Source organism: Lactuca serriola, chromosome 7 (assembly GCF_051521515.1).
Source record: "Lactuca serriola cultivar US96UC23 chromosome 7, Lser_US96UC23_V15, whole genome shotgun sequence".
Taxonomy (NCBI): domain Eukaryota; kingdom Viridiplantae; phylum Streptophyta; class Magnoliopsida; order Asterales; family Asteraceae; genus Lactuca; species Lactuca serriola.
In genome coordinates this window covers 20,054,821-20,080,645 of record NC_136414.1, presented here as the reverse complement: position 1 = coordinate 20,080,645, position 25,825 = coordinate 20,054,821, and the positions used below count along the sequence as shown (strand labels likewise).

Below are 25,825 nucleotides of genomic sequence, written 5' to 3'. Positions count from 1 at the left end.
ACTGGTTAACAAGCCATATCTTTCACTTGTCTTACCAAGTGAGCTATCAGGAGACGGTTAAGGAATTAACAGTTTAAATTGAAATAATTAACAAAAAAAAAACATTCTCATTATGAAAACATGATTCGTTTGGATTAGATATAAATTTTCTAAGTAATAAAACTATAATTGATTTCTACCTTGTGGAAAGTCACTTTACATATATGAAGCTCAATAATTTAAATTATTAAACCATGATGTTAGCTCTATGTCTCGAGACAATTATTTAAGGTAAATTTTAAGGTACTTGACAAACAAACTAAACGACAACATATTGAAGTTATATAGTCCCCAAATTAGGAGCCTAGCGTGCCCAAAATATTGCTTATGTTCCACGATTTACCTATACATTATGCACATTGGTACATATTCGACAGGAGCCGTACAAATTGTGTAATTTACTATTTTTTATATTTTATACAAAATCAATTTAAAACATAGATGTGTGTATGAGACGGTTTGGTTATTGATCAAAACCAAAACATAATCATTACGATTGGTTAATGTATTTTGATAGCCATTCGGTAGCGGTTAATATTGGTTTTGGTTAACGATTTTAGTCACTTAATGGCTATGGTTAATGGTTAATATAGGTAGATCATAATAGTCCAAAATGACATAAAATTAAAAATAATCTTCTATAAAAATTGAAAAACATAAAGGTCATTGCTATAAAAAATGAATGCTTATGTATATATAATTGTATTGAGTTTAGTTCCAGACATATATTAACTAGCTGTTCTAAAAAAATCTAATTCAAAATAATTACACTTTAAATTTTTAACTCTCATTATAATTACATACCATAAGTAAACATGTTATATTATATTAAGAAATATTTAATAATATTATTGGTTCGGTTCGGTTCAGTTTATAGTGGTTCGTTTTCAAATGAAAACCATAATCGAACCATATGTATTCAGTTAATCAAAATTACAAACTGCATCATATCTTTTAGTATTGGGTTATTTCAGTTAATTTGGTTTTGATTCGATTAATATGCTTACCCATATTAAAACATCATAAGAACAAATGAAACTAGTATTAAATTGGCTACTTATATGGTTCTACTTGAAACCTAGACTACATGTTGGAGGATATACGAGTAGGGTGATGGTAGAAATCTGGATTCCTTATGGATTATGTATGTTCACTTTCCGAACTGATATTTCCACCTTATGTATGGGTTACATGAAATCCAATTTAGGATAATCCAAAAGGACACCTATGTTTTTAGGCACAGAAACATAAGCCAAATCGCTAGAGAATTTTGAGATCGTTTAGAAAAAGAAGAATCGAGAAAAAGGTTATGTTTACGACTCAAAGGAAGAGCCGTATATATACATGTCATATTAGTGGTTAAACTTCTAAATTAGTTAGAAGAATCTCGAATTTAATGACATAATCAATGATTTCCAAAACTAATGAGATTTGTCAATTTTACCATAACCACCTACTAAAATTCAGATTTTCCATAAACAAATGAATTCAAATTTCCGAAGGGCTCTGCCCCTTGGACCCCGCTAGGGGTGATGCCCTTAGGACCCTACAAGGGGCGTGGTCCCCTTGACCCCTGCCTTTCTGTCGTACTGGCTTCTAATTCGATCTTATATATGTATGCATTTCACATTCACCAAACATATAATATAGAATACAAACGACAAGCCCCTCAACTCATATGTCAGTTATAATTACACAAAATGTTAGGTGGCATTAAAATCACCACCACTACACATGGCCGGTCCAAGGCTGTGTTTGGCGCGCCACAGCTAGCTGATAAGCTAGCTTATTTTTCGAGTTTTTTTTATGTTGTCGTGTTTGGTAAGCCTAAAAGTAGCTTATAAGCTAGCTTTTTGAAAAGCTACTCAGACTAGCTTTTTAGGAGCTTTTTTTAAAATTTTCCAAATACACCTCTTAATTAATTATAGAAACACATATTCTTACATGTCATTTTATGTAATTTTATATATTTCAGCTAGTTTTACCAAACGTTATTTTTTATCAGCTAGCTTTTTATTTAACAGCTAGCTTTTCAGCTAGTCCGCCAAACATAACCAAAATATATAGTAGGCCTAGGATGAAAAGAAAAAATAAGTTCCCTAAAGTCATAAATATAATAAAAATTAAATTGAAAATAAATTACCGTTGTAAAATTCACTTTTAATATTAAAAAACACAAATATGGCCACAACATTACAATAATTTAAAGAAAAATATTTATAAGATTTTTTTTTATCGTCTGAACAACCCAATAATCCAGTAACAAGCGAATCAAATGTCAAGTACATTATTGGATGGATCCGAATTATGAACACATAAGGCATCACTTGAATTCATTACACAGAAAGTGGGTACAATAATCAATTCCCAAAACTTTTGGGTTAAGAAATGAATTTAAGGAATCACATGGGAGTAATTTGATATGTTTAGATAGATAGGGAAAGACACCTGAGAAGATGGGTTATTCATATACTTTGCTTGTCAAATTTAAGACAACTTTTTCAGTGGAGATTCCCAATATTTTTATTTGTTTTTACCATTAATTAAATAAATTCAAATTCCAATAAATTCTAAATCTATTAAATGGTGCATGGTAAAATAACATAAATTTATTCACTACAGGCGGAAATTTACTTTTATACCCATGCCGGATTTACATGGTTTAATAAAAACACTTGTATTTATAATAGAAAACGTATAAGAACCCAAAAAAAAAGGCATAATGACCCATTTGTAAATAATTAAATTAAATTATCATATGAAAATGTAATTTTTTCATGATTTAAGTTACGATTTTCTACTAAAAACTCTATTACCTTAAAAAGTTAATAAGGACAGTTGTACTTTTTTTATCATCCTTTGACTCAATATTTGTCGAGTGTTGACAAGTTTATTGCTATTTTTGAATCCTATACCTGGGAATTTCACTTTAAAATGTTCTATATTATCATTAAAAACCTAAAAAAACATAAAGTTTTTGAATAAAAAATATAGCTATTTTCAACTTTAATTTAATTTACTTAAACAGTCAAAATCTTTCCACAGTAATTAATAAATCATATATATATATATATATATATATATATATATATATATGATATAATTTTTTTTATTAAAAAAAGTACAATAGCTTTTATTTTGATGTGTTAAACACTCAATGTATTTTTTATTAAATTATTTGACAATTCAAACATTATTATTTGTGTCAAATAAAATAATGATTTTTGAGTTTCTTCGCCGACACCTACACTGTGTGTTCTTCCTACCTCACTCCCTTTCTCTCTCTTCATTACTCTGTAAACCAAGCTTCGAATCTCTCTCTTTCTCTCTCTAAATGGCAAAACCCACCTCTTTTTCTTCATTACAACCCTTCTGTTACTGCATGTCTTCTTCTAGGTCAAACTGTATTTGATGATCACTGCTTGAAAACACTCGAAAATGGTGGCAAATCGGCGCGATCAGTTTCTTCTACTGAAGTTCGTTGCGGTGATCTTCGTTTCGTTGAGTTTTGTTAACGGCACTACTGATCCCAGTGACGGTAACTCCACACGCTTGTTTACATTGTTTCTAATGTGGTATTTTTAGTCTTAGTCTCGAGTATTTGGTACTTTTGAGTTGATTATTTTTGAAGTTTCAGCCATTACAGATTGAATCACTGGTTTTAAAAGGAATTTCATGTTGGCTTTAGTCATTAGGATGAGATTGAGAGAGGTTTGAGGTTGATTTTTGGTTACAATGTGTCTTACCAGGGTCTCTGTAAGTGTGATTTACATGTAAATTGTTTGATAAAATGATTTAATGGCGTAATGGTTTTATGTTTGGTTAGTTTTGTTTATGCTTTCTTCATTTGGTTACTTCTAGGGGCCTATCCATTTTCTAGTTTTAATAACCAAATCTTTTCATTTCCCCTGCTTCCAGAAAGAGATCTATACATTAATACACAATGATTTTTATTTTTATTTTTTTAATTTCAAGCACTCTACTAATGAAAGCGATTCAATAGGTCAAAGATTCTTTCCAAAAGAACTTTCGATTTTGTTGCAAGTTAGATTTATGATTATAAATGTCTCTAGTTGACTAATCTTTCTTTGAAGTTCATAAATCATAATACATGTGAATATTGTAATCGGAAAGTAACCTATGTAATATCCAAAGTTAAAAACTCTTTCTTTTTATCTTTACATAGTTCTGAAAAAAAAAAAAACAGAGTCTAAAGCTCTATCTTCTTGCTTGATTTTCAATGAAAACTTCAAATACTTGAATCATTATAAGTTGATTGATAGTTCGATTGAACATATGCAAATTCTTTTTGTCATTTGGGTGTAAAAATGAGGATCAATCATGCTATTTTGTGGGGTTTTAAAGTTTTTGTTTTGTTGTAGTTCAAGCATTACAGGTTTTGTACACATCTTTAAACAATGCTGCACAGCTAACAAATTGGAAAAGTAATAGTGGTGACCCATGTGGTGAGTCATGGAAAGGGGTTACCTGTGATGGCACTTCTGTTATTTCCATGTGAGTTCAATAATTTCATAAAGTTTTATATGATATAAATCTTATTAGATATAATTCTATAAACAACTTTTATCTTTTTCGTTTTTTTTTTTTTTTTTTTTTGTTTTAAACTTTTAATCACTGTTTCATTGTTTATTTGTTTTGATAGTCAACTACCTGGTTTAGGGATTGATGGGACACTGGGATACTTGTTGTCTGGCCTCACTTCACTGAAAACATTGTGAGGGTTATATATGTAATTTCACCAATGATAATCTACAAGACTATTTCTTTATGAGTCTCTAATATGTTTATGGGTTATCTTTTAGGGATTTAAGTGGAAACAACATTCATGATGCACTTCCATATCAGTTACCCCCAAATCTTACTAGCCTGTAATCTTTCAATCTTTATAAAAATCTTTCTTACTTTCTTCAAAATCTTTATTATTTCCATTCTAATGCTAACTAATTAATACATATTTTTGCTGATGCAGAAATCTTGCAAACAACAATTTAACTGGAAATCTCCCGTATTCCATAGCCATGATGTTTAATCTGAATTACATGTGAGAGAAGAAAATGACACTTATGCCCCTTGATGTTTTCCAGAATGTTTAACCCTATGGTTTTTGGCTTCCAGGAACCTTAGTCGCAATGTGCTCACTCAAACTGTTGGAGATATATTCAATAATCTCACTAGTCTTGCTACTTTGTAAGTTTAAAGATTCACATGATAAAAACTCTTTTATCTTTTATTCTTTACACAAAGTTTATAAATATTCTTACTTTCTCTATGTTAATGAAGGGATCTTTCAAACAACAACTTAACTGGAGATCTACCAAATTCTCTCAGTTCATTGTCAAACATTTCTACATTGTAAGTCTCTTTTTTAGGGTTTACTCTTTAATAAATGTCTAAATTATGGTTATTTTTTTTTTCTAATTTTAATAATTCTTTTTGTTTTATGTGTAGTCATGTGCAGAACAATCAATTAACAGGTTCTTTAAATGCTCTATCTGGTCTGCCTTTGACTGATGTGTAAGTTTAAATTCTCATATATTATAGTCATTATTTTATTTGTGTCTTTTTATGTTTATTTATTTATTTATTTATTATTATTATTACAGAAATATAGCAAACAACCATTTTAATGGATGGATACCACGGGAGCTTCTATCTGTACCTTCTTTCATGTAAGCCATTTGTTAAAATGAAATCTTGTTTTTATACTTTTATAATTTTATCATATGCATTTATTTTAGATTTTAAAATTTTACAGATATGATGGAAATTCATTTGACAATGGCCCTGCCCCCCCTCCACCACCATTCACCCCACCGCCACCTGGCAAAACTCCAAATAACCGCACCCGTTCTCCTCCTTCACACACACCTACAGCATCTAAACTGCCATCATCAAATACAAGCAGTGGAAAGAAACTAAGCCTCGGGGGTATTTTGGGAATAAGTTTGGGTTCTGCATTCTTGATACTTCTTATAATTCTTTCACTTATCTTCTGCCTTCGAAAAGGTAAAAAGAAAGAAAATGTCACAAGAACTTCCACACCTATCAGTAGCGAGAAAGGTTTCTCCTCTTTTTCCGTTTTTGCCCTTGTAACCTCTCTCTATGTATTTTGGGTATTTTAAAGTTTTGTCCTTTTTTACAGTTAATGCAGAATTGCAAGAGCAGAGGGTAAAACCGACAACTAGCAGCATTGTGGATATGAAGCCTCCAATAACAGAAAACTCTACATTTGAGAGAGGGAAAAATGGTTCTATGAAGAGAGTGAAATCTCCTTTAACAACTAGTTCTTATACAGTTGCAACTCTTCAAACAGCAACAAATAGTTTCTCTCAAGACAATATAATTGGTGAAGGCTCTTTAGGGCGTGTTTACAAAGCAGATTTCCCTAATGGAAAGGTAAATTTGTTTTTTTTGATATTAAACATGTGTATTACTTGCATAAAAAGATAATTATTATTACATGATAAAAGTTGTGATTTTGTAGATGATGGCAGTTAAAAAGATAGATAATGCAGCATTATCACTACAAGAAGAAGATAATTTTGTTGAAGCTGTTTCAAATATGTCACGTTTAAGGCATCCAAACATAGTTCCATTAGCTGGATATTGTGCTGAACATGGTCAACGCCTTTTGGTTTATGAATACATTGCAAATGGAAGCTTGCAGGATTTACTCCATTTTCTTGATGATCCAACAAAAACTTTGACATGGAATGCACGTGTTAGGGTTGCACTTGGCACTGCTAGAGCTCTAGAGTATGTCATAAAATAATATAATTTTTTTTATATATATTCTCTCTTTTTATTTTTTTGGATTTAATGGATACCCTTTTTGTAGGTACTTGCATGAAGTTTGTCTGCCTTCTGTTGTTCATAGAAACTTAAAGTCTGCAAATATTTTACTCGATGAAGAGCTTAATCCTCATTTGTCAGACTGTGGTTTAGCTGCCCTTACACCAAACACAGAGCGAGAGGTAATAAGTTTCATGCTATATGCTTTTTTTTGTCGTTCTGAACAGAAGGGTAAAATGGTCATTTACTCACATTCAGACAGTTCATCCAGTCCAAAAAAATGAAACAACTTGTGTGTAGAGTATACAACTACACATTATACAACACTTTATCTTGACATTATTTGCTCAAATTGTTTGTTGGTGTTCTAAACATAAGGGTAGAATCGTCATTTACTCATATTCAGACAGTTTGTTAAGTCCAATAAAGAAACAAACTTTGTGCATACAACACTTAATCTTGAAAGAAATTGTTCAAAAAAAAAAATCGTCCTCAAAAGGGTAAAATGGTCATTTGCTCACATACACACAATTGGTTGTTCATTAAGTCCAAAAAAGAAACAGACCTTGTGTATACAACACTTTATCCAAACAAACCAACATTTATATTGTTCAAGTTGCTTTTTGTTGGTGTTCTAAATAGAAGGGTAAAACGGTCATTTTCAGGTAGCAACACAGTTGGTTGGGTCATTTGGTTACAGTGCTCCCGAATTCGCATTGTCTGGCATATACACCGTAAAAAGTGATGTTTATAGCTTTGGAGTGGTAATGTTGGAGATTTTAACAGGTCGAAAGCCATTGGATAGGTAAAAAACACTCAATTATAAGACAAAAAAAAATATTAAATTTCTTTATTCTAGATTTTATTTATTTATAAAAGACTTTTAAATATAAATTTGTAGTTCAAGAGCAAGATCTGAACAATCACTTGTAAGGTGGGCCACCCCTCAACTCCATGATATTGATTCTTTAGCCAAAATGGTTGATCCTACATTGAATGGCATGTATCCTGCCAAATCTTTGTCCCGATTTGCTGACATCATTGCCCTTTGTGTCCAGGTAAAAATTAAAATTCTTCTCAAAATGTCTAAAATACCCTTCCAAGGATATGCCAAATATCTAAAATACCCTTCAAGAAAAGTAAAGCATCATGATGTTTGACTATTTGTCGGATATCTAAAATACACTTCAAGTAAACATGATGTCTGACTGTTTATCAAATGTCTAAAATACCCTTCACTTTACACACAGCCCGAACCGGAGTTCAGGCCTCCAATGTCTGAAGTTGTGCAAGCATTGGTTCGGCTTATGCAAAGGGCAAGTGTGGTAAAAAGGCGATCAAGTGATGACTCAGGATTCATATACAAAACACCGGATCACGAGGCGTATGAGATGTCATATTAGCTCAAAAAACCTTGCAATTTTCGCGTATATTAATGCAAAGGTCAAAGAGTCAAACATTATTGATGAGAGATGAGTTCAATGAAGATGAAGAGATTTGAGATCTAGAGTATATATAATATTTGTCTAATTCATTTTACGTCACTTGAGGTTCAAGTTAAGGTAAATATATAATACTGTTTGATAGTTTTTTATATTTGTATGAAAAAAAGATCTTTGACTTTTGACTTTTATCATTTTATTTTTTTAAATTTGAGACTCACAAGACATTTGTGGTAGTATAAACCTTTTGGAAAAGTGCTACAAACACTAGAATGATGCAACTTTTAGGTTGCATGGAACGGAACTAGTACTTTTTGGATAGTTTTAATGATGAATAAATGCTTAGGGCACTAATGTCTTTTTGCATAGACAAATGATTGCAAGTTCTAATTTATGACAAACATAGTACAAAATGTTTGTCTGGCATGTGTATTAATTAATATTAGGTGTTTGTGAAGGTTATGATATTTTGGGTTATGAAAAACACTCGATCTAAAGTAGCATTGAAGGAAAAGATATGTCCTTGGTTCAAATGGTGGTGTAAGTGTAATTGATCCCAAAAAAAAAAGGTTATGGATGAGATATATGCATGGTTGCTTAAATGGTAGTATAATTTTTGTCTTGACATTTAATTGTGAACGAGTGTGAGAAACTACTTTTAAATCCTCACATATTTGAGAATGGTGAAATTTTATAAGGCACACTAGTATAAGACAGGAGAAAGTTTTATAAAAAGCAAAGCAAGGGAAAAAGCATTACACATTTCAAAACTTGTTCATATATTTATAAAGATGCGAACATGAACAATTTCACATACTTTAGTTAGAACTTAGAATCATTGCTTCATAATCAAATTCTAGAAAACAAAACATTTGTACGCTTGGAATTTTAGTCAAAGTAGGTGATGTGCGCTTCCGTAGTACCGGTTAATGAATGGAGACTGCAAGGAAAACACACACAAACACGTGATAAACATAAGCTTACGTAGACATGATATATTATGTCTTTTTTTGATAATTTTAAAGAAAATATATATATATATATATATATATATATATATATATATATATATATATAAAGTTAGGTTCAAATGTTTTCACTATTTATTGTGTGCCCGTATGATTAATTCTGGACCAATCATTTTAGTTATTTTAAGAAAATAATTAATGCATATTAAATGCTGAAGATGTAATTAATACCTATTATATCTTCAACATGTAATATGCATTAATTACTTTCTTAAAATAACTAAAATGATTGGTCCAGAATCAGTCATACATGCACACAATAGATAGTGAAAACAAAATAACCTAACCCTATATATATATATATATATATATATATATATATATATATATGCACATAATAGATAATGAAAACAAAATAACCTAACCCTATATATATATATATATATATATATATATATATATATATATATATATATATATATCGAAGTCACCTTGAATATTGAGATATCTGGGGTGTTAGGCGTGGCAACAGGATAGAATTTATAGAACTCCATCTTCTCATATGCACGAATTATCTCTGCACACGTTTCTTCTCGCTTTTCCTTTGACCACAAATACAAACACTTAGACCAAGCTCGAGAAAATAATATAAATGAACAATTAGGTGGTATATGTTTTTTATTAGGTAAAATGTTTGCAGTCTGCGGATCACATTTATAAATCTCTGCAGTAGAAGAGGTGGACCAAACATCTGCAGTCTAAAAAATAAGATTGTTTGTTTTTTTAAAATGTCCGTGTTACTAAAATAAACTAAAATCTAAATAAATATATTTTTTTAAACTTCAAAGTGATTTTTTGATATTTTTATGATTTTGTTATAAATAATTAACAAATCTAAATCAACTTTTATGTATTATTGTATAAAAAGTGAATAAAAATGGTAAAAATTAATGTATATATTTGATAAAAACCAACAATTTTGGTTGTAAAGTTATACACCTAAACATTGTAATTAGGAATCAACGAATGTTTTAACAAATCTAGATCAACTTTGATTTTTTCAATTAAATCAATTAAAAGCGTATTATAAATATTTTTTTTAAAGAAATTAAAGATATTGTATTAAATAATGTATTATAAACTTTGGCAAAAAAATATATTATGATTTTTTTTTCTTCATATTTATATAAATAACTTCAACGACCATTATTGTAATAAATCTTTATTTATAAATTTGTCAAAAATATCATATTTGTGTCATTGAACATTTTTTTTAAGTATTGTAATTTTTTTTTCAAATTATTTATCATTAATAAAATTGGAATAAATATAAATTAAAAAAATTAAAGATATATATATATATATATATATATATATATATATATATATATATATATATATATATATATATATATATATATATATATATATATATATATATAGAGGCTAGAAGATGTCTAAAAAAAACTAAAAAATATAGTTTTTTTGGAACAAACAACCCCTTAATTAATTAATTTGAGAAATTTACCCACCTTTGCATGCTGGATAGCTCTTTTTGCTTCTTCAACCTTTTCCTCGACATGTTCCTATACAAAAAATAAAAAGAATCCAATAAAGATGAATTGAACAATGCTGGAAGGACTTAACAGAGAAAAGTCAGAAAATAAAAAAGCATTGCTACTCCAAGCACTTGGATTTTACAAAGTGCGACGATGCTATTGGTTTTTGCATTTAGCCATGACTATTGACTACTTTTTTTTTTTTTTTTTTTTTTTTGACTACTACTCAGTTAATTAAGAAGTTTGTTTACCTTGAAGGCATCCTTTTGATCTTCATTCAATTTCTTTTCATCAATCAACAGACCAGTGAGTTTCTACAAAACCATTACAAGCAGGGCCGGTCCAAGGGCAGGGCGAGCTAGGCCATTGCCCAGGGCATCAATGGATATAGGGGCATCAACTTTTGCTTTCTTCTTTTGGGTATGCATTACATTTAGGCCCAAGACATCTATTTCCTGACAAGGGCACACTTTGAGGTTTGAGAAGGCATAAGCCGAGGGGGAAAAAAGAAGCACGCCTTTATTTTCTTGGTGAACGCACCCAGCACGCCTAATTCCAAGAGTCAAGAGAATCAGAGAAGACGAGGAGACCTGGAGCAGTATTAAATATCAACGGTAGTTCTATTTTCTTATTTCAGTTTTTTAGTTAATCTTCTCCCTTAGTCCCTTTTCAGCTTTACACTACCGAGAAAGCCTAGTTCTTCTTCTGATTTCTGATTTCAAATATGATATTACTAGTTTTCTGGTTAACTGAAGTCCAAAGCACATGAAGCAATATTAGACAGCAACAATTGACTTCAGCTGTTTTCATTAAGTATTGTTAATATTAGTTTTTTTATTATTATTATTGTAGTATTGTTAACATAAGTTTTGCACTAATTTTGATCAAGTATTGTTAATATTGGTTCTAAATTGATTTTGATTTCTGTTAATCTCCATAATTTCGTTAGTTCTGAATTCTGATTTTTGGGATTTTGTTAACAATGATTATTGATTCTGATTTTAAGATTTTTTTTTATTGTGAATATTGATTTTGATTTCTAGAACCCTTCCTGCGTTTAGGACACTTGCAGTACGCCATTAGGCATTTTCTTATTCTTATTCTTCTTGATTTAGTAGTTTTAGGCGAGCCTTATTGCTTTTTTATAAAACTTTTTAACTCTCATTAATGATTTCTAATTTCAGGTTTTGGGTTATGATGAACAGAATGCAAATTTTACTATTATTATAGGATAATTAATGTTTTTGCTTCAAGAATTGCTTTGTAACATTTAGTTTGTACGATTACGTAATCTAACAAAAAGTTGTTTTAAGTAGCTGCTTTAGAAGATTATGTTATAAAATTTTGGAATTGTATTAACATAGTATAAAAATATAGGGCACTGTCTTCTCTATTTGCCCAGGGCATGGAATTTCATTGGACCGGCCCTGATTACAAGATCACCCATACCAATTTTATATATATTTCTAAAAATAAATTTAATATAATAATATTATTTTTTTTAAGACATTTTAACTTTGAATGCTTATATTTCTCATCGAATCTTATCTCATTCCCTCAGTTCCGGATTCATTCAAAATTTGAATATTTTAATTCAAATACGCTTAATCTCGGACTCCCTCCCCTATATCCTTCAACCACCATCATAGAAAACCAACACCACCATCGCTGCTCTTTTTCTCTAAAACATAGGCACCGTATCCGTTCTTCTCTCTCACACACAAATGATTTTTGTGGTGGTTTTCTAGAGCCATCCCCTTGTTTTTAATTCGATTAAAGGTATAATTTTAAACATTTTGCTCATCGTAGATTCTGATTTCACAGGTTCTGCAAAATTTGATTGTCATTTGATTGCCTTCGGTTTTTCTTCTACCTGAAACCACTGTCATCATCGTTCGACTGCGCCACCTTCGGAGCCGTTATGCTATAATACGCAATCCCCTTTGTAACAATCGTTTTCCGGCTTCACTTACTACTTCCCCAGCGTTTTTCGACCTGTTGACCATCGATCTTTACGCGTAAGGTTTAGTATATCACAACTCAGCACATGCTACTCTCTTTTTCGTTTTTCCTGTTTCTAATCAGTCACGACCAAGATTTGAACCACATCCTATTTGGATTTTTTTGTGGCTTCGTGGTGTGGGTGCAGATTTTCAATTGAGATCTTTCCACACTTTAAGGTAATTATTTTCTTTATTAAATATATTTCTTGCTTTCTGGATTTAAATTGAGTATACTTGTAACTTCAATTACAATTGTATGACCCATATTTTTATAATTCGTTTAGGGGTTTATTGGATTTTTTTATTAGGGTAATTAGGGTCTGAACTTAGGCATTGGGAATTCCAGTTGGGTCTTTTGATTGTTGGACGTAAAGTGGTTGGTGGTCAGTGAGTGTAGAAGCAACTACAATGACTTTTGAACTCATTATCATTGTAGGTATGCATTGGATGTGAATGTTGAGAGCCCATAAGATATCTTTTAACAAGATTACTATTTCATCTCAATATCTCATAATTTTTTTATTTACCCATGCTCAGTTTTAGCAAGGTAGGGGTAAGGGTAGAGGTTGTGTGTCATGTAAAAGTTGATCGATTTTTGGCTTTAAGCCTTTGTGATGTCATTTTTATACTTTTATTGCTTATTGTAGACGAAAGCTTTTATCATTGAGTCTCTGTTAATCTTAGTTCTTGCTTGGTTTCTCAGAGTTTAACCTGTCAGTGCATTTGAGCAATTTTGAGTTTATTTGTATTTTCATGACTATAAAGATGTATAGAATGATAAGAAAGTGATGTATAAATATTTCTTTTGTACTTTAATCTGTTTTATCTTTTTTCCATGTTAGTTTTAAGGAAAATGAGTGAAAGACTTGGGACCATGTTTGTAAAAATTATGATTTAAGTTTTGATGAACATGCTACAAAAGGAACTGATGAACTGTTAATTTCGAATTGATATGGACATTATGCATGACCATGGGATTTTATGATAATTTTTGCTTTGCAGGAACAACTATAGATTGTACATCACTACCTTATACATTTAAAGAAATCACATTATGGATCGAAGCATAACGGACTGCAACCAACTGTTTGTAGACTTCCAGAAACTGTTTTCCCTAATTCACATATATATATATATATATATATATATATATATATATATATATATATATATATATATATATATATAGTTTAGTCCCACCTTGTCCAAGTAAGTACATTACATATGATTTGGTTAAAAGCTTGAATCTTGATTCATTATATCTTAAGTTTTGATCTTTTTTTTTTGGCTTATGATGTGAATACTCTGTTATGAGCATAACACAAAAGCGTAGAACTGGAATCGAAGGAAACACTGGCCATTTTAATCCTTTTTTTTTAATCTGAAAAATTACTTAAGAGCCCCTGTTTTTTCATTTTTGTTAAGGCACGTCGGATGTACCGATACGTCGATACGTTTATAATTAATGACATTTTATGTTTCTAAAGCTAACATGATTTATAAAAAAAAAAAAAAACAAACCTATGCTAAAGCAATATTTAGCCATCCTAAAAATTATGTAAGTGTCACAAGCATGCCGGCTTAACAAAGATTTGAGATTTTTTCTTTATGGTCGTGAGTTAGGAAATGTGTTTTATGATCTCTTAAGTGATTGTTTGAACCAAGTTACTTACTTTCTTTTTGTTTGTATTATTTTCGGATTATAATTTTGTATAAAAGCATAAAACCAAAAACATATTCTACGTTTCCAGAGTGTGGTAGGTGTAAGAAACAGAGAAACAAGCGTAAGAAAAAAAAAAAAAAAAGAAACAAGTTCAAATAGAGAACTTATTCAAATCATAGGTAATTTCTCATTATTATCATCTATTTATTCTATTTATCTTATAACTTTTCTCTCAGATTTGTTCTAACGATATGTATTTTCTAATAATTTTTCCTTATTACTACATTGTATATTGAAAAATCTACCAAATGATAAAATAGTTTGATATAAGAATTTTTGCTAATATAACTGGGGAGATTTTTGAAAGTATTGTATGCTAAGGGGGTGCCAATGGTGGGCACCATTGTTGATGTGTTTCTACAATTGTATTTTTTTTTAGGACTCTTAAACATCATGGGGCAACTATGGATAATCCTAACCCCACCCCCATTACAAGCACAAAACCTCCTATCTGCTAAGTTGAAGAACATATAATCATTAGTTTGTTTTATAGTCTAACTTCATATACCTGATGGTTAAAAGGAGAATAAAAGAAGGAAAAATGGATAACACTCTTATCGTTTACACATGATAGTTAAAAATAAAAGAAGCAAAATGGGAAAATGAGTTGATTTTGCAGTAAGATTTCATTGTCAAGTAAAGATGCATAAAGTTAATATTTTCCTTTGTATAAATATGGTTAGAGTTAGGATGATTCTTCGCTTTTTGTTTCTAAATTAGTTCATTTTTTGTTAAGTTTCTTGAAGCGTGTTTCGGGTTTAAGGGCATTTTGGTATTTTCAATCACCCTTGATACAAATTTCCTTTTTTCCTTAAGGGTTCAACAAACACATCAGAAGATTTTTTGGAATCACAAGTCTTGATTTGACTAACTGATGATTCAGCTTCATGGTGAATGATATTGAAATATAGTTTACTAGACTCCTGAACTCCTTTTTTTGTCGAACTGATAATTTCATTTGGGTTGTAGCCCTCATTTTTTCCTTTTCTTTTATGGTTTAATCTATTGAATATAGAACATCTACTTTATTGTTCAAAAACAAAATTTAATATTGTATGTAACAGTTATTGATGATGTGGTGTAAAACTATGATTGCCTTCCTTCCAGTTTGGTTGCAATTGGAGGTGTGATGTTATACTGCGACGCCCAACATTTTTTAGGTTCTGAAACTTTGAATTGTAGACACTAATAAATTTCACGGATGCTTATCTATGTCATGGTTGGTAATTTGTTTTATTAATTTATTGTATTCTTAATTGTGTCATGGTTTGTAATTTTTTTTTGTTATTTTGGTTGATACTTGATTATGTAAAATTTCAATTTGTTGGATACTAAATTACTAATGGTTTGTAATTTTTTTTTATATTGAATAGTTTCATGATATCATAAATGAGAAGTTCATATATTTGATTTAATAGTCGGTTGTTACATGATTTCAATATATTCATCCTATAAGTTTTGTTTTTGAATGTCAAACACACACGTTCTCTAATTGTATTCTTAATTTTACACATTTGGCCAAGATGAAATTTGCACCCCCCAACCATTTAGCAAGGATATAACATGGACAACTTTACATCATATCGGTTTTATGGAAGTATCATGTATACACAAGTCATCGTTTTCAATGACGTGAGCATGGTATGTAGTTTGAATACAATATCGTTTATTTTTGGCCACTATGGCATTACATGCATATACTATTGGATTTTATTGAAGGCTTATATTGTAATTTTTAACCTATGCCATATATGGTTGTTTTTTGTTATTTTATTCCCAACACATATGGGAACATGATCTTATATTTTCAAAATGAGAGTTTGAGTCTTCGTTTTGTGATAATATAGACTGGAAATACAAAACTCATAAATTAAGAGTTTCAAATTTAAAAAATCAACTCAACATAGACTAAAAAAACTGGGTTGAATATTACAAACACACTGCCCATCAAACATGTCAAAGTTCCGAAACAAGTTAAGATGTTACGATTATTTTGAATTAACATCTAAGTAATTAATTACAATTTGCAAGGAGGTGACACAAATCTATTGATAGCCTTTGAGAATTGTAAGAATTAAAGAATTATCACTATTTTGTAACTTAATTAATACTTAATGGTTTTTATAGTTTGATTTGATAACCGTAAGTAAACTATTCAACGAAATGAATTAATCATCATCTGGAAACTATTCTTCGCCGCCGCTTTGCGCGGGTATACGACTAGTATATATATATATATATATATATATATATATATATATATATATATATATATATATATAGGTGGGTTCAATTGAGAAAATAAAAAAGGTTGAGAATGGGGGAATCATTCTCAGCCACTCATTTAATCTAAGCATAAAAGATACGGTGGCAAACTTGTAAATATCATAATAACCTTCAATCTCAAATACGTAACTATAGAGAATTCGATAGCTGTTCGTTCATCATCAAAATTTTTCCTCCAACCTTCAATAATCATCCAGATTTCTTCAACTAAACCAGAATTTTTTCGTTGTTCATGAAATTGGAATCGGAGTTCTAGACTCGCAGTCACAGTCGACATTGAGGGACTTAGAATCGGTAATCACAGGTTCCCAATCGGATTTTCGGAAATCAAAATCAAATTGAGAAATCGATCAAAGATAGGATGTCGCATCTGAAGTCGAAATCGGAGGTATATGATGATTTGGAATTGATAACTTGTTGTTTTTAACATTTTTAAAATAGTTTACTTGTTTGCACTCCAACTGTTTGATGAAATGCATAAACTAAATTAGCACGTTATATTCACATATGAATATGTTTTCTCACCTGAATCAGTATATGATTATTAAAAACACAAAACAAATATGCAAGTCTGTATGTTATTCATATGTGAATAACATATAAAAATTATACATATTTGTCAAAATACCTTCAATATTCATAAGTGAATATACCTTGTAATATTCATATGTGAATATACTATGTAATATTAATAAGTGAATATATCATCTAATATTCACAAGTGAATATACTCTGTAATATTCACGTGTGATATACAATGTAATACTATGTAATATTCACATATGAAATATCATTTAATACTCATAAGTGAATATACCATCTAATATTCACAAGTGAATATACTATGTTAATATTCACAAGTGAATTCATCGTCCAATATTAAAATATGAATATACTATGTTTATTATATGCTATATTCATATATGAATGATACTTAAATTGTAAAAAAAAAATCATATTTTTTATTCATAAGTGAATAACGAATGTACTGTAATAAAACCTGATGCATTGTTATTTATTTATGAATAACGATAGCTGAAAATATAATTTTTTTTTATTTTATCTTAAAACTATATCAATATGGATGTCTATTTGTAGAGAATAAAAAATCATGAATTTTGGTATATTTAAAATCATTTTTTGATAAAAATAGCTTATAAAAATTTAAAAAAACGAAAAAAAACTATGTTTTTGTATATATTAAGGTAATGATTAGCATAGTTTAAGGAAATATGATATGTTGGAAAACACATGTGCATTCGTTTCCCATTTCCGCCGGTACGTTGGAGGCTTTTGCGGCAAAAATAAATGATTGGCTGAGAATGATTCCCTCATTCTCAACCTTTTTTTTCTCAATTGAACCCTCCCCTATATATATATATATATATATATATATATATATATATATATATATATATATATATATCCCTATTCTAATAAAAGAATAGTTTTAATCTCTTTTTGTCATGTGTCACCATATTAGCCTTCCTAATTAATGCATACCACTTGTCAATTTATTAATTCTTCATTTTAAATTTCAAATTTTAAATTTCTTATTCTAATTAAATTAAATTAATAACATTATAATAAAATTAATACAATTGTACCTGATATAATATTTCATATATTTATTTAAATTAACGATTATAACTTTATATAACTAAAAAAATCTTTTAATTAATAATTTATTTAAAATAATTAATTAATAATTTTTGAATTCTCACTAGGAAAGTTTATTTAATTTTGTAACCGTGGTTTCCACGGGTTATAAACTAGTATATATATATATATATATATATATATATATATATATATATATATATATATATATATATAAACCATGATCAGGGCATTAAAAGCAACTTTACAAAAGAAAAAAAAATACGTTTATGACAAACCAAAAGATAATACAACTTTGTGTGTGTGTGTGTTTGTGGGATTATGTCTCACCTCAAGATCATCCAACTCCCAATCAAACTTGGTGACAACCTATAGAAAATCAAGAACATTAATGTGTGTGTGTGTGAGAGAGAGAGAGGTATTGATGGATGATGACATCAAATTGAAATGATATATACTAATTCAACAAGGCATGGCAATGTAGTTGCAATTATTTGTTTATTACAACATCCTACTTTCATGATTCTATTCCGGCATTCTACTTTCAAGGTAGAATATTATAATAAGAAAAAGGAATACAAATTAAGGTAGGATGTTAAAATGAACAAACAAATGAAAATAAAGAAGCAAAACAAAACCCTGAGGAGACAAGTGAGAAAGGCAACTTACAGGATTTGGTTCCAATGGAGGATACACGATATTTAGACTAATACTCTCATCTTCCTTTGAGGGATTATATACGTCTGTAAAAAGTAAAAACATTATAAACTTATTCCAACTCCGAGAAATTCTATAAGCACTTGTTAATTGTAATTACAAAACTTTATATATATCTATTTACATGGTAAGCAGTATTCAAATTTCTTCGGATTCAAATGTTTTAACCCATCCCTGCTTCAAAATCAAAATCAAAATCGCATAGTATAGTCAACAACATTTTTTTGAAGATAAAACATGGAAGAGCAAGAGTAACATTTACATTTACCCAACCTAGTAGAAATCACAAATATTCTCATCACCCAGTGTATGAACAAATTAATATAAAGATCAAAGTTACTTTTGTGGAAATGGAAATGCCAAAATGGAATCTTAACCTACCCTTTTTGGACACTTGAACTTAGCATGAAGATTTGAGGTTTCATCCTTTCATCCAAACAACCCCTGTAAGTATGAATGAGATTCATGTTGTCAATGTAACCAACAACTTTCAATGAACATTAAATAATTGGTAAAAAAAAAAGATATTCACTACCGTTTCCCCAATGAAATATATGGGACCCAATCCATATTCATATCTTTCATGTCAAGGATTTCTTCATACCCCATTTGTATAGACGCAATTCCAATCTTATCCTAAGGTGGAAATGGAGATACAACCTGTTCTCAATATATAGTGGAAAACGTAACTAAACATACATATTTAAAAAGGAAAAAGAAAAAAGAAACAGGCTACACTTACTGCAATGACTGCAGGTATGTGGATTAACTTCCACTCATCACCAAATCGGAGCAATTGTGCTGAAAAAGACTCCAAAAAAGAAAAAAATAAAAAAAAAACAGTAAAAGTTTAGGGTTCATGAGGTTTTAGAAATCTTGAAATATGAGTTTTGTTCACTACTTACGCTTTGTAGAAGTGAAGAGGTAGACTGTCTTCCCATATAATACCCCACCCTCTTTAAATGCACCCTGGAAGCATTTAAAATTAACTTGGTTACTTCTACTTGCAACAAATTCGATCCTACATTTATCTTCTCAATGCAATCGACTTTGAGAAAGATGAATCAGATCTTTTATATATATGATGAGGATGAGGAGAGCACTAAAGTGCAATGTAACTCACTTCCAGATTTGAGAAGCTCCATTTGTATTCATAAAGCAATTCAAGCTCCCCCTATTGTCATGAACATTATGTCAAACCCAATGAGTTACCCTAAACTAACATGGATAATCGGTGCCACGTACCTCTGTTGTCCAAACATGGAAGACCTGCTTCCATAACTCCTCCTGCTGCTGCAAAATCAATAAGGAAGAAGGCATTCTGCTATTAAAACCAGAACCAAAATATGTTCGTCCTCTTTAATCAGTTAAGTAACTTGTAATTGAGACAAAAAACATGCATACAAATCAAGTTCAACTCACGTGACTAATAAAGTAAGAAAAAAAAACATCAAACAAACATGCAACAAATCAAATTCAGAATTTGGAAATACTTACGTGAATTGCTTCTATGGTGGCCATGCTTCTTGCTTCAAAAAGATGACCAAAACATAATTTGCTCTTGAATTCTTGATGTAGTAAACACGGTTTGGAATTTTGGAACTTTGGTTTGTAGGGTTTTAGAATAAGAAGCGTGAAGTTTATCTCTATATATAATGTTGATTGGTTTTAAAAGGGGTAATGATTCCTTATATTGATACAACTTGGAGATCAAAGCAAAGCGAAATATCCAAATCGTTCTTTCATGTATAAATTTAATTTTATTAATATATATTAAAAAATAAAATTATTAATATGCTTTACAGTTTTTTCTTTGATAATTAAAATATGGAGCAAAAAGCAGAATACCCAAATGGCCCTGGGAGGACCTAGTGGGATTTGATTCATTTGGATGTCATGGATGTGGTTAAACACTTTAAAGCTCACGATACTTTAGCCAAAGGTTGCAACGTGTTATTTATCACCTTGGTGGACAAAGTAATAAATCATGTCTTCCTTAGTGACTACCGCCCTATTAGTTTAATTGAAGCGTTGTATAAAATTCTAGCCAAGGTTCATGCTACTCGGCTTAAAGATTTAATCCGTATTGTCATTGTGGAATCTCAGTTTGCTTATGTGGAAGGTCGCAATATATTAGTCAGGCCTCTAATTACCAATGAGGTATGCCCTTGGGCCAAATCGATGAAAGGAAAAATTCTACTATTTAAGGTAGATTTAAATTTCGATAAAGCCTTCGATTCTGTCAACTAGGAATATCTTGAATTTGTTCTATCAAAAATGGGATTTGGTATTAAATGGAGGTGGTGGATTAGAGGGTGTCTTGTGAGTACAAGATTCAATGCGCGGACAAGGTTTGAGAACTCAAACCTTGAGTTAACGTTTAAGATCAATGTCTGCTTCTAATGAGTTGGTCCTGTCAAGTCTAGTAAACCAGTCAAGACTTGAAGATAATATTTAACAAAGTATTCAAGTGAAAATGAAACAAGATTGAGTATATCAAAATAAAGATGATTTTAGAACAAGTAGAATGTAAATGAAAGAACTTTTTAACTTGCAAGAGAGTTTGAACTTGATGTGAACAAAATATAGAATTGTTGCTATTCTTGGTTATCACTCATGCAAATATCTACTCCTTAAATAGTAAAGGTGAGACATGGTACAAACCGAGATACATTCTAAGGACTAGTTAATTCTAAGTGTTTGACAAATCCGGAACTTAAAAGATTTACTGAATTAGTCATAAGAACTGTTACATCAACAAATGACAAAAAAATTAAATGCTTGTACAGACTCTGACTTCGGAATATCTTCATCTCGGAATTGAAAGGATTTCAGAACATCTTCACTCAGACTTGAGTTGACTTTGGATTTGCTTGAGATTGCTAGAGGTTCACTTCTTATGCATTAACATGTCTCTCTTCATCCCAAGGCTCTGTCATTGTCAATGGGTCTCCAACAGATGAATTTGACTTTCGCAGGTGCGTTCGCTAGGGTGATTTGTTGTATCCGTTCCTCTACATAATTGCTATGGAGGGATTAAATGTCGCTATGAAGTTTGCGTGCGATAAAGGGTTGTTGAAAAGTGTTAAAATTCTCGGCAATGGACCCTTATTGTCTCACCTATTCTATACAGATGCATTATTCGTTGGGGAGTAGTTTAGATATAATCTTCACCAGGTTTGAAGGTGAATTTCAGTAAGTATAGGGTCTTTGGAATCGGGGCTACCAATACCGAAATTAGCAACTGGGCTAACCTTCTTGGTTATAAAGCTATTAATCCCCCCTTTAATTATCGATGTGCCCGTCAGATCAAACATGATTCTGATAAAAAATTGGAATCCGGTCATTGAGAAGTTGAAATCTAAGTTGTATAATTGGAAGTCTAGAAACATTGTCGTTTGGGGGCCGATTAACATTGATTAAGGCGGTTCTAGGAAACATTCACACTTATTCTCTCTCTCTCTCTCTCTCTTCAAAGCGCCTGCTTGTGTTCTTGATAATCTTGAAAGCATTACGAGATGTTTCCTTTGGGGTGGGGATGAGATTAAATCAAAAATTAATTGGGTTTCTTGGAAGCATGTACTCGCTAATAAGGATAAAGAAGGGCTCAGAATGGGTGCATTGCATTCCCTCAATGTTTTCCTGTAAACAAAGTGGTGGTAGCGGTTGAAGACAGATAAGAATGCACTATGGAGTCAAGTTATCAATGGCATCCACTACTTGGCCGATAAGCCAACCAATTATCTTTTAAAGAAATCTATCTCCAATGTGTGGAATAATATCGCTAGGGCAAAATCAGATATCCAAAGAATTAGGCTTTGTTTTGCTAACATTCTAAAAAGGAAGATGTGCTCTGGGGATAACACCTTCTTCTGAATGGACGATTGGGTGGAAGGATGTACATTTAAGAACCAATTCCCAACTCTCTATAAGATCGAGTGTAGAAAGAAATGTCATGTTGCTGATCGAATCAATGATGTCAGATTTCAATGGGGCTGGACTATTGACCTTAGGCAATCCAACCGAAAGGTTGTGGGCCGGGGGTAATCCAACCACTAGGTTGTAGATCCAAAATGTGTATATATGTTCTGTTGTGTGGTATTTGGGTGAACTCATTAAATTTTGGCTTACGGTTTAAGTTTTATGTTTCAGGTACTTCAGATGATCGAGGAAAAACAAAGGCGTGATCGTGCACATCCTTCTGATTTTATGACTTGTTATTTGGGATGTGACTATTCTCTTTGGAAACAATGTTTTATAAGCAATTATGACTTTTACTAAATCTCCATTCTCTAATTCTCCGGTGTTCTTTGAAGTAGTAATTTTTTAAACTTTACAACCTATATACCTTTTTATCGAAATTACAGAATATGATATATTCATTATGATCCAAGGCAACTCTACAATGACATGTCAGTTTTAGTTATTTTGTTTTGCATAATTCACATGTAGGATTTTTAGGGTGCTATTTCATTTTGAAGTAATTCTTTTAAATATTAATGTCATTGTTAATGTTTATATTTTTGTTAGGTATGTCAGAATCTATTATTTGAGTAATGTTGTAGTTTTAAACCAATTTTACATAATATAAACATTAAAAAAAACGATAAGTAGAGCATGGTGCACACGTTGATGATATCCAATAGCATTATTAAACAAAACAAGGTAGGTTTGCTATGGTGAAAAATTATGATCATACTATTTTTATGCATAAAATTAAAACAATATAATAAAAATAGAATGAATCTTGAGTACTGTGAAATGCATGTGAAAGGACAATTCTCATGAAGACCGAAGGGATCTTAATACAAATTTAGCAAAATATAATATTCACAAGATCTACATTTTGTTTGATTCTTTAGTCACGGGCATGATGCAACCTTTTTTTCTTTTCTTTTTTGTCTTTGAAAGTTATCTTATAACTTTAACAAGAAAAAAATAAACCAAATTTTGTGCACATTCTTTTGTAATCTTTCCATAAATAATAATTCATGTTTACAAGGGATATGGCATATAGTTTTTGAAAGCTTTTAATTTTGAACTTTTAGAAAAGCTTCATAAATAAAAGCTATTTCAAATATTATTTATCAAAAAACTCTTTTATTTTAAATTATGTTTTTATTTTAAGGGGAATTTCGTATATACCTTTGTTAAACGTCAAAATATCATATTTGTCCGGCCTAAAATTTAAATATCGTATTTGCCATTCTTAATCTCTTAAAATATCGGATTTGCCCAAATATATTTTTTTAATGTTTTCTTAACATTTTTAATCATTTTTATAATCATATTAATTTATCAAAAAAATCTAATTGGCTAAATTGCCCTTCATTTAATCATATATTGGATCAACCAATTTACCCCACAACTATCTAATCCTGATCACATAGATGAAGAATTGGAGATCGGCTCCTTCTGATCTGGTCTATGTCTTCTACACACACACACGACACACTCACACTTCCTTCAGGTGCAACACACTCTTCATTCAGGTGCGACACCAGTTCGTCAACCACAATCTAATTTAATGTATGTGACGCTTCTTCGTTCATAGCATTGATTGATGGGTAAATCGATTTTGCTTTTTGGAAGTGTTTGTAGCACCTGGTTCCTGGTACGTTAATCTTATTTGAGTGTTTTCCATTTTTAGCCTTGGATTCGGCGATTCATAGGTCCGACTCGCCGAGTAGAGACGGGACCCGGGACACGTTTAAGTAGGCGACTCGGCGAGTCCATATCCTGGACTCGGCGAGTCACCGCTGTTGGATGAAACCCTAAGTTTCAGGGGTTTGCACCCTATTTAAGCACTCATTTCCGCCCCAAGCCAGCCCCCATTCACCCTCAGAGCCCTATACCTCGTTCAAGCCTTGTTTCTTGTGGATTTGAAGCCTTTGGTGTGTTCTTTTGAAGCTTTGGAGTGAGAAGGAGAGGAGATCAAGAAGGAGAAGAGGAGGTCAAGCACCTTTGAGCAATCTCAGAGTGTTCACTAAGGTATGGCTCGTTTCCCCCATGTTTTCATACTTATGGCTCCATTAAAGCCCTTTTTGATCCATTTCCAAGCTTATGTATGCTTGTGGACTCGTAATAAGCTGGATAACTTCTAGATCTAGGTGAGATCGAGCTCCAGGAGCTTGGATCTACTGCCTTTATGGACCCATGTTGCATGTACACCCTAGATCTACCCTTTTTGGTGCATTTTGAGCCCTAAAACCCTCATTAGTGAGTATCTACACGTAAAGTTGGAAACTTTACATGTTATTCATGCTCTAGGAACCCAGATCTGTGGATAGCATAAGCTGGATTCAAGCAAAATCGACCATATAGAGACTGCATGGTAGCGACTCGACGAGTCTGCTCGCGAGTCTCCGAGTTTGTCCCCTTTTCGTTGTGTCGAGTAGAGTAGTGAGTCACGGGGTGTGACTCAGTGAGTTGGAAGCCGAACTCATCCATGAAGGAACTCGGCGAGTCATTGCCCTGACTCGGCGAGTTCAAGGCAATCTCCTTAGATCAAGATCAGACTCAGCGAGTTGTTCATACAACTCGGCGAATCGCAACATAAGTGTTCATCGGATGAAGATGAACTCGGCGAGTTGGTCATACAACTCAGCGAGTAGGATGAAGGACTTGAACATCAGTTTGGAAGGAGAACTCGTCG

The 25,825-nt window shown here is 31.2% G+C and overlaps 2 protein-coding genes and 1 long non-coding RNA gene across 3 annotated transcripts; 2 read left to right on the top strand and 1 right to left on the bottom strand.

Annotated features, from left to right (window-relative positions):
- The first annotated feature begins 3,273 nt into the window (after positions 1-3,273).
- SRF8 (STRUBBELIG-receptor family 8) lies at positions 3,274-8,503 on the top strand. Its single transcript, XM_079008673.1, has 16 exons — positions 3,274-3,577; positions 4,422-4,554; positions 4,703-4,774; positions 4,863-4,928; positions 5,030-5,101; positions 5,176-5,247; positions 5,341-5,412; positions 5,509-5,574; positions 5,664-5,729; positions 5,816-6,120; positions 6,203-6,456; positions 6,545-6,816; positions 6,899-7,034; positions 7,518-7,657; positions 7,754-7,910; positions 8,103-8,503. Exons 1-16 carry the CDS (start codon positions 3,478-3,480, stop codon positions 8,253-8,255), a joined length of 2,136 nt encoding a protein of 711 aa, XP_078864799.1. The 5' UTR covers positions 3,274-3,477; the 3' UTR covers positions 8,256-8,503.
- A 3,890-nt stretch (positions 8,504-12,393) lies between these two features.
- LOC145063423 (uncharacterized) lies at positions 12,394-13,994 on the top strand. Its single transcript, XR_013687947.1, has 3 exons — positions 12,394-12,557; positions 12,646-13,001; positions 13,827-13,994. It is a non-coding gene; the product is annotated as an uncharacterized LOC145063423 (long non-coding RNA).
- Positions 13,995-18,677: 4,683 nt separating this feature from the next.
- LOC145063777 (protein HEAT INTOLERANT 4-like) lies at positions 18,678-20,490 on the bottom strand. The gene is made up of 10 exons (XM_079011360.1): positions 20,416-20,490; positions 20,294-20,344; positions 20,076-20,139; positions 19,913-19,971; positions 19,775-19,859; positions 19,552-19,657; positions 19,295-19,347; positions 19,123-19,196; positions 18,784-18,822; positions 18,678-18,695 (listed from the first exon to the last, which is right to left on the bottom strand). The coding sequence occupies exons 1-10, from the start codon at positions 20,488-20,490 to the stop codon at positions 18,678-18,680; spliced, it is 624 nt and encodes a 207-aa protein (XP_078867486.1).
- Positions 20,491-25,825: the final 5,335 nt, after the last annotated feature.

Coding starts and splice junctions, on each gene's coding strand:
- LOC145063777 (XM_079011360.1), bottom strand. CDS start 20,490: ATGCCTTCTTCCTTATTGATTTTGCAGCAGCAGGAGGAGTTATGGAAG. Junction 20,140..20,293: donor GGAGCTTCTCAAATCTGGAA/GTGAGTTACATT, acceptor AAATGCTTCCAG/GGTGCATTTAAAGAGGGTGG. Junction 19,972..20,075: donor CCTCTTCACTTCTACAAAGC/GTAAGTAGTGAA, acceptor AGTCTTTTTCAG/CACAATTGCTCCGATTTGGT.
- SRF8 (XM_079008673.1), top strand. CDS start 3,478: ATGGTGGCAAATCGGCGCGATCAGTTTCTTCTACTGAAGTTCGTTGCG. Junction 4,555..4,702: donor GGCACTTCTGTTATTTCCAT/GTGAGTTCAATA, acceptor TTGTTTTGATAG/TCAACTACCTGGTTTAGGGA. Junction 6,817..6,898: donor GGCACTGCTAGAGCTCTAGA/GTATGTCATAAA, acceptor CCCTTTTTGTAG/GTACTTGCATGAAGTTTGTC.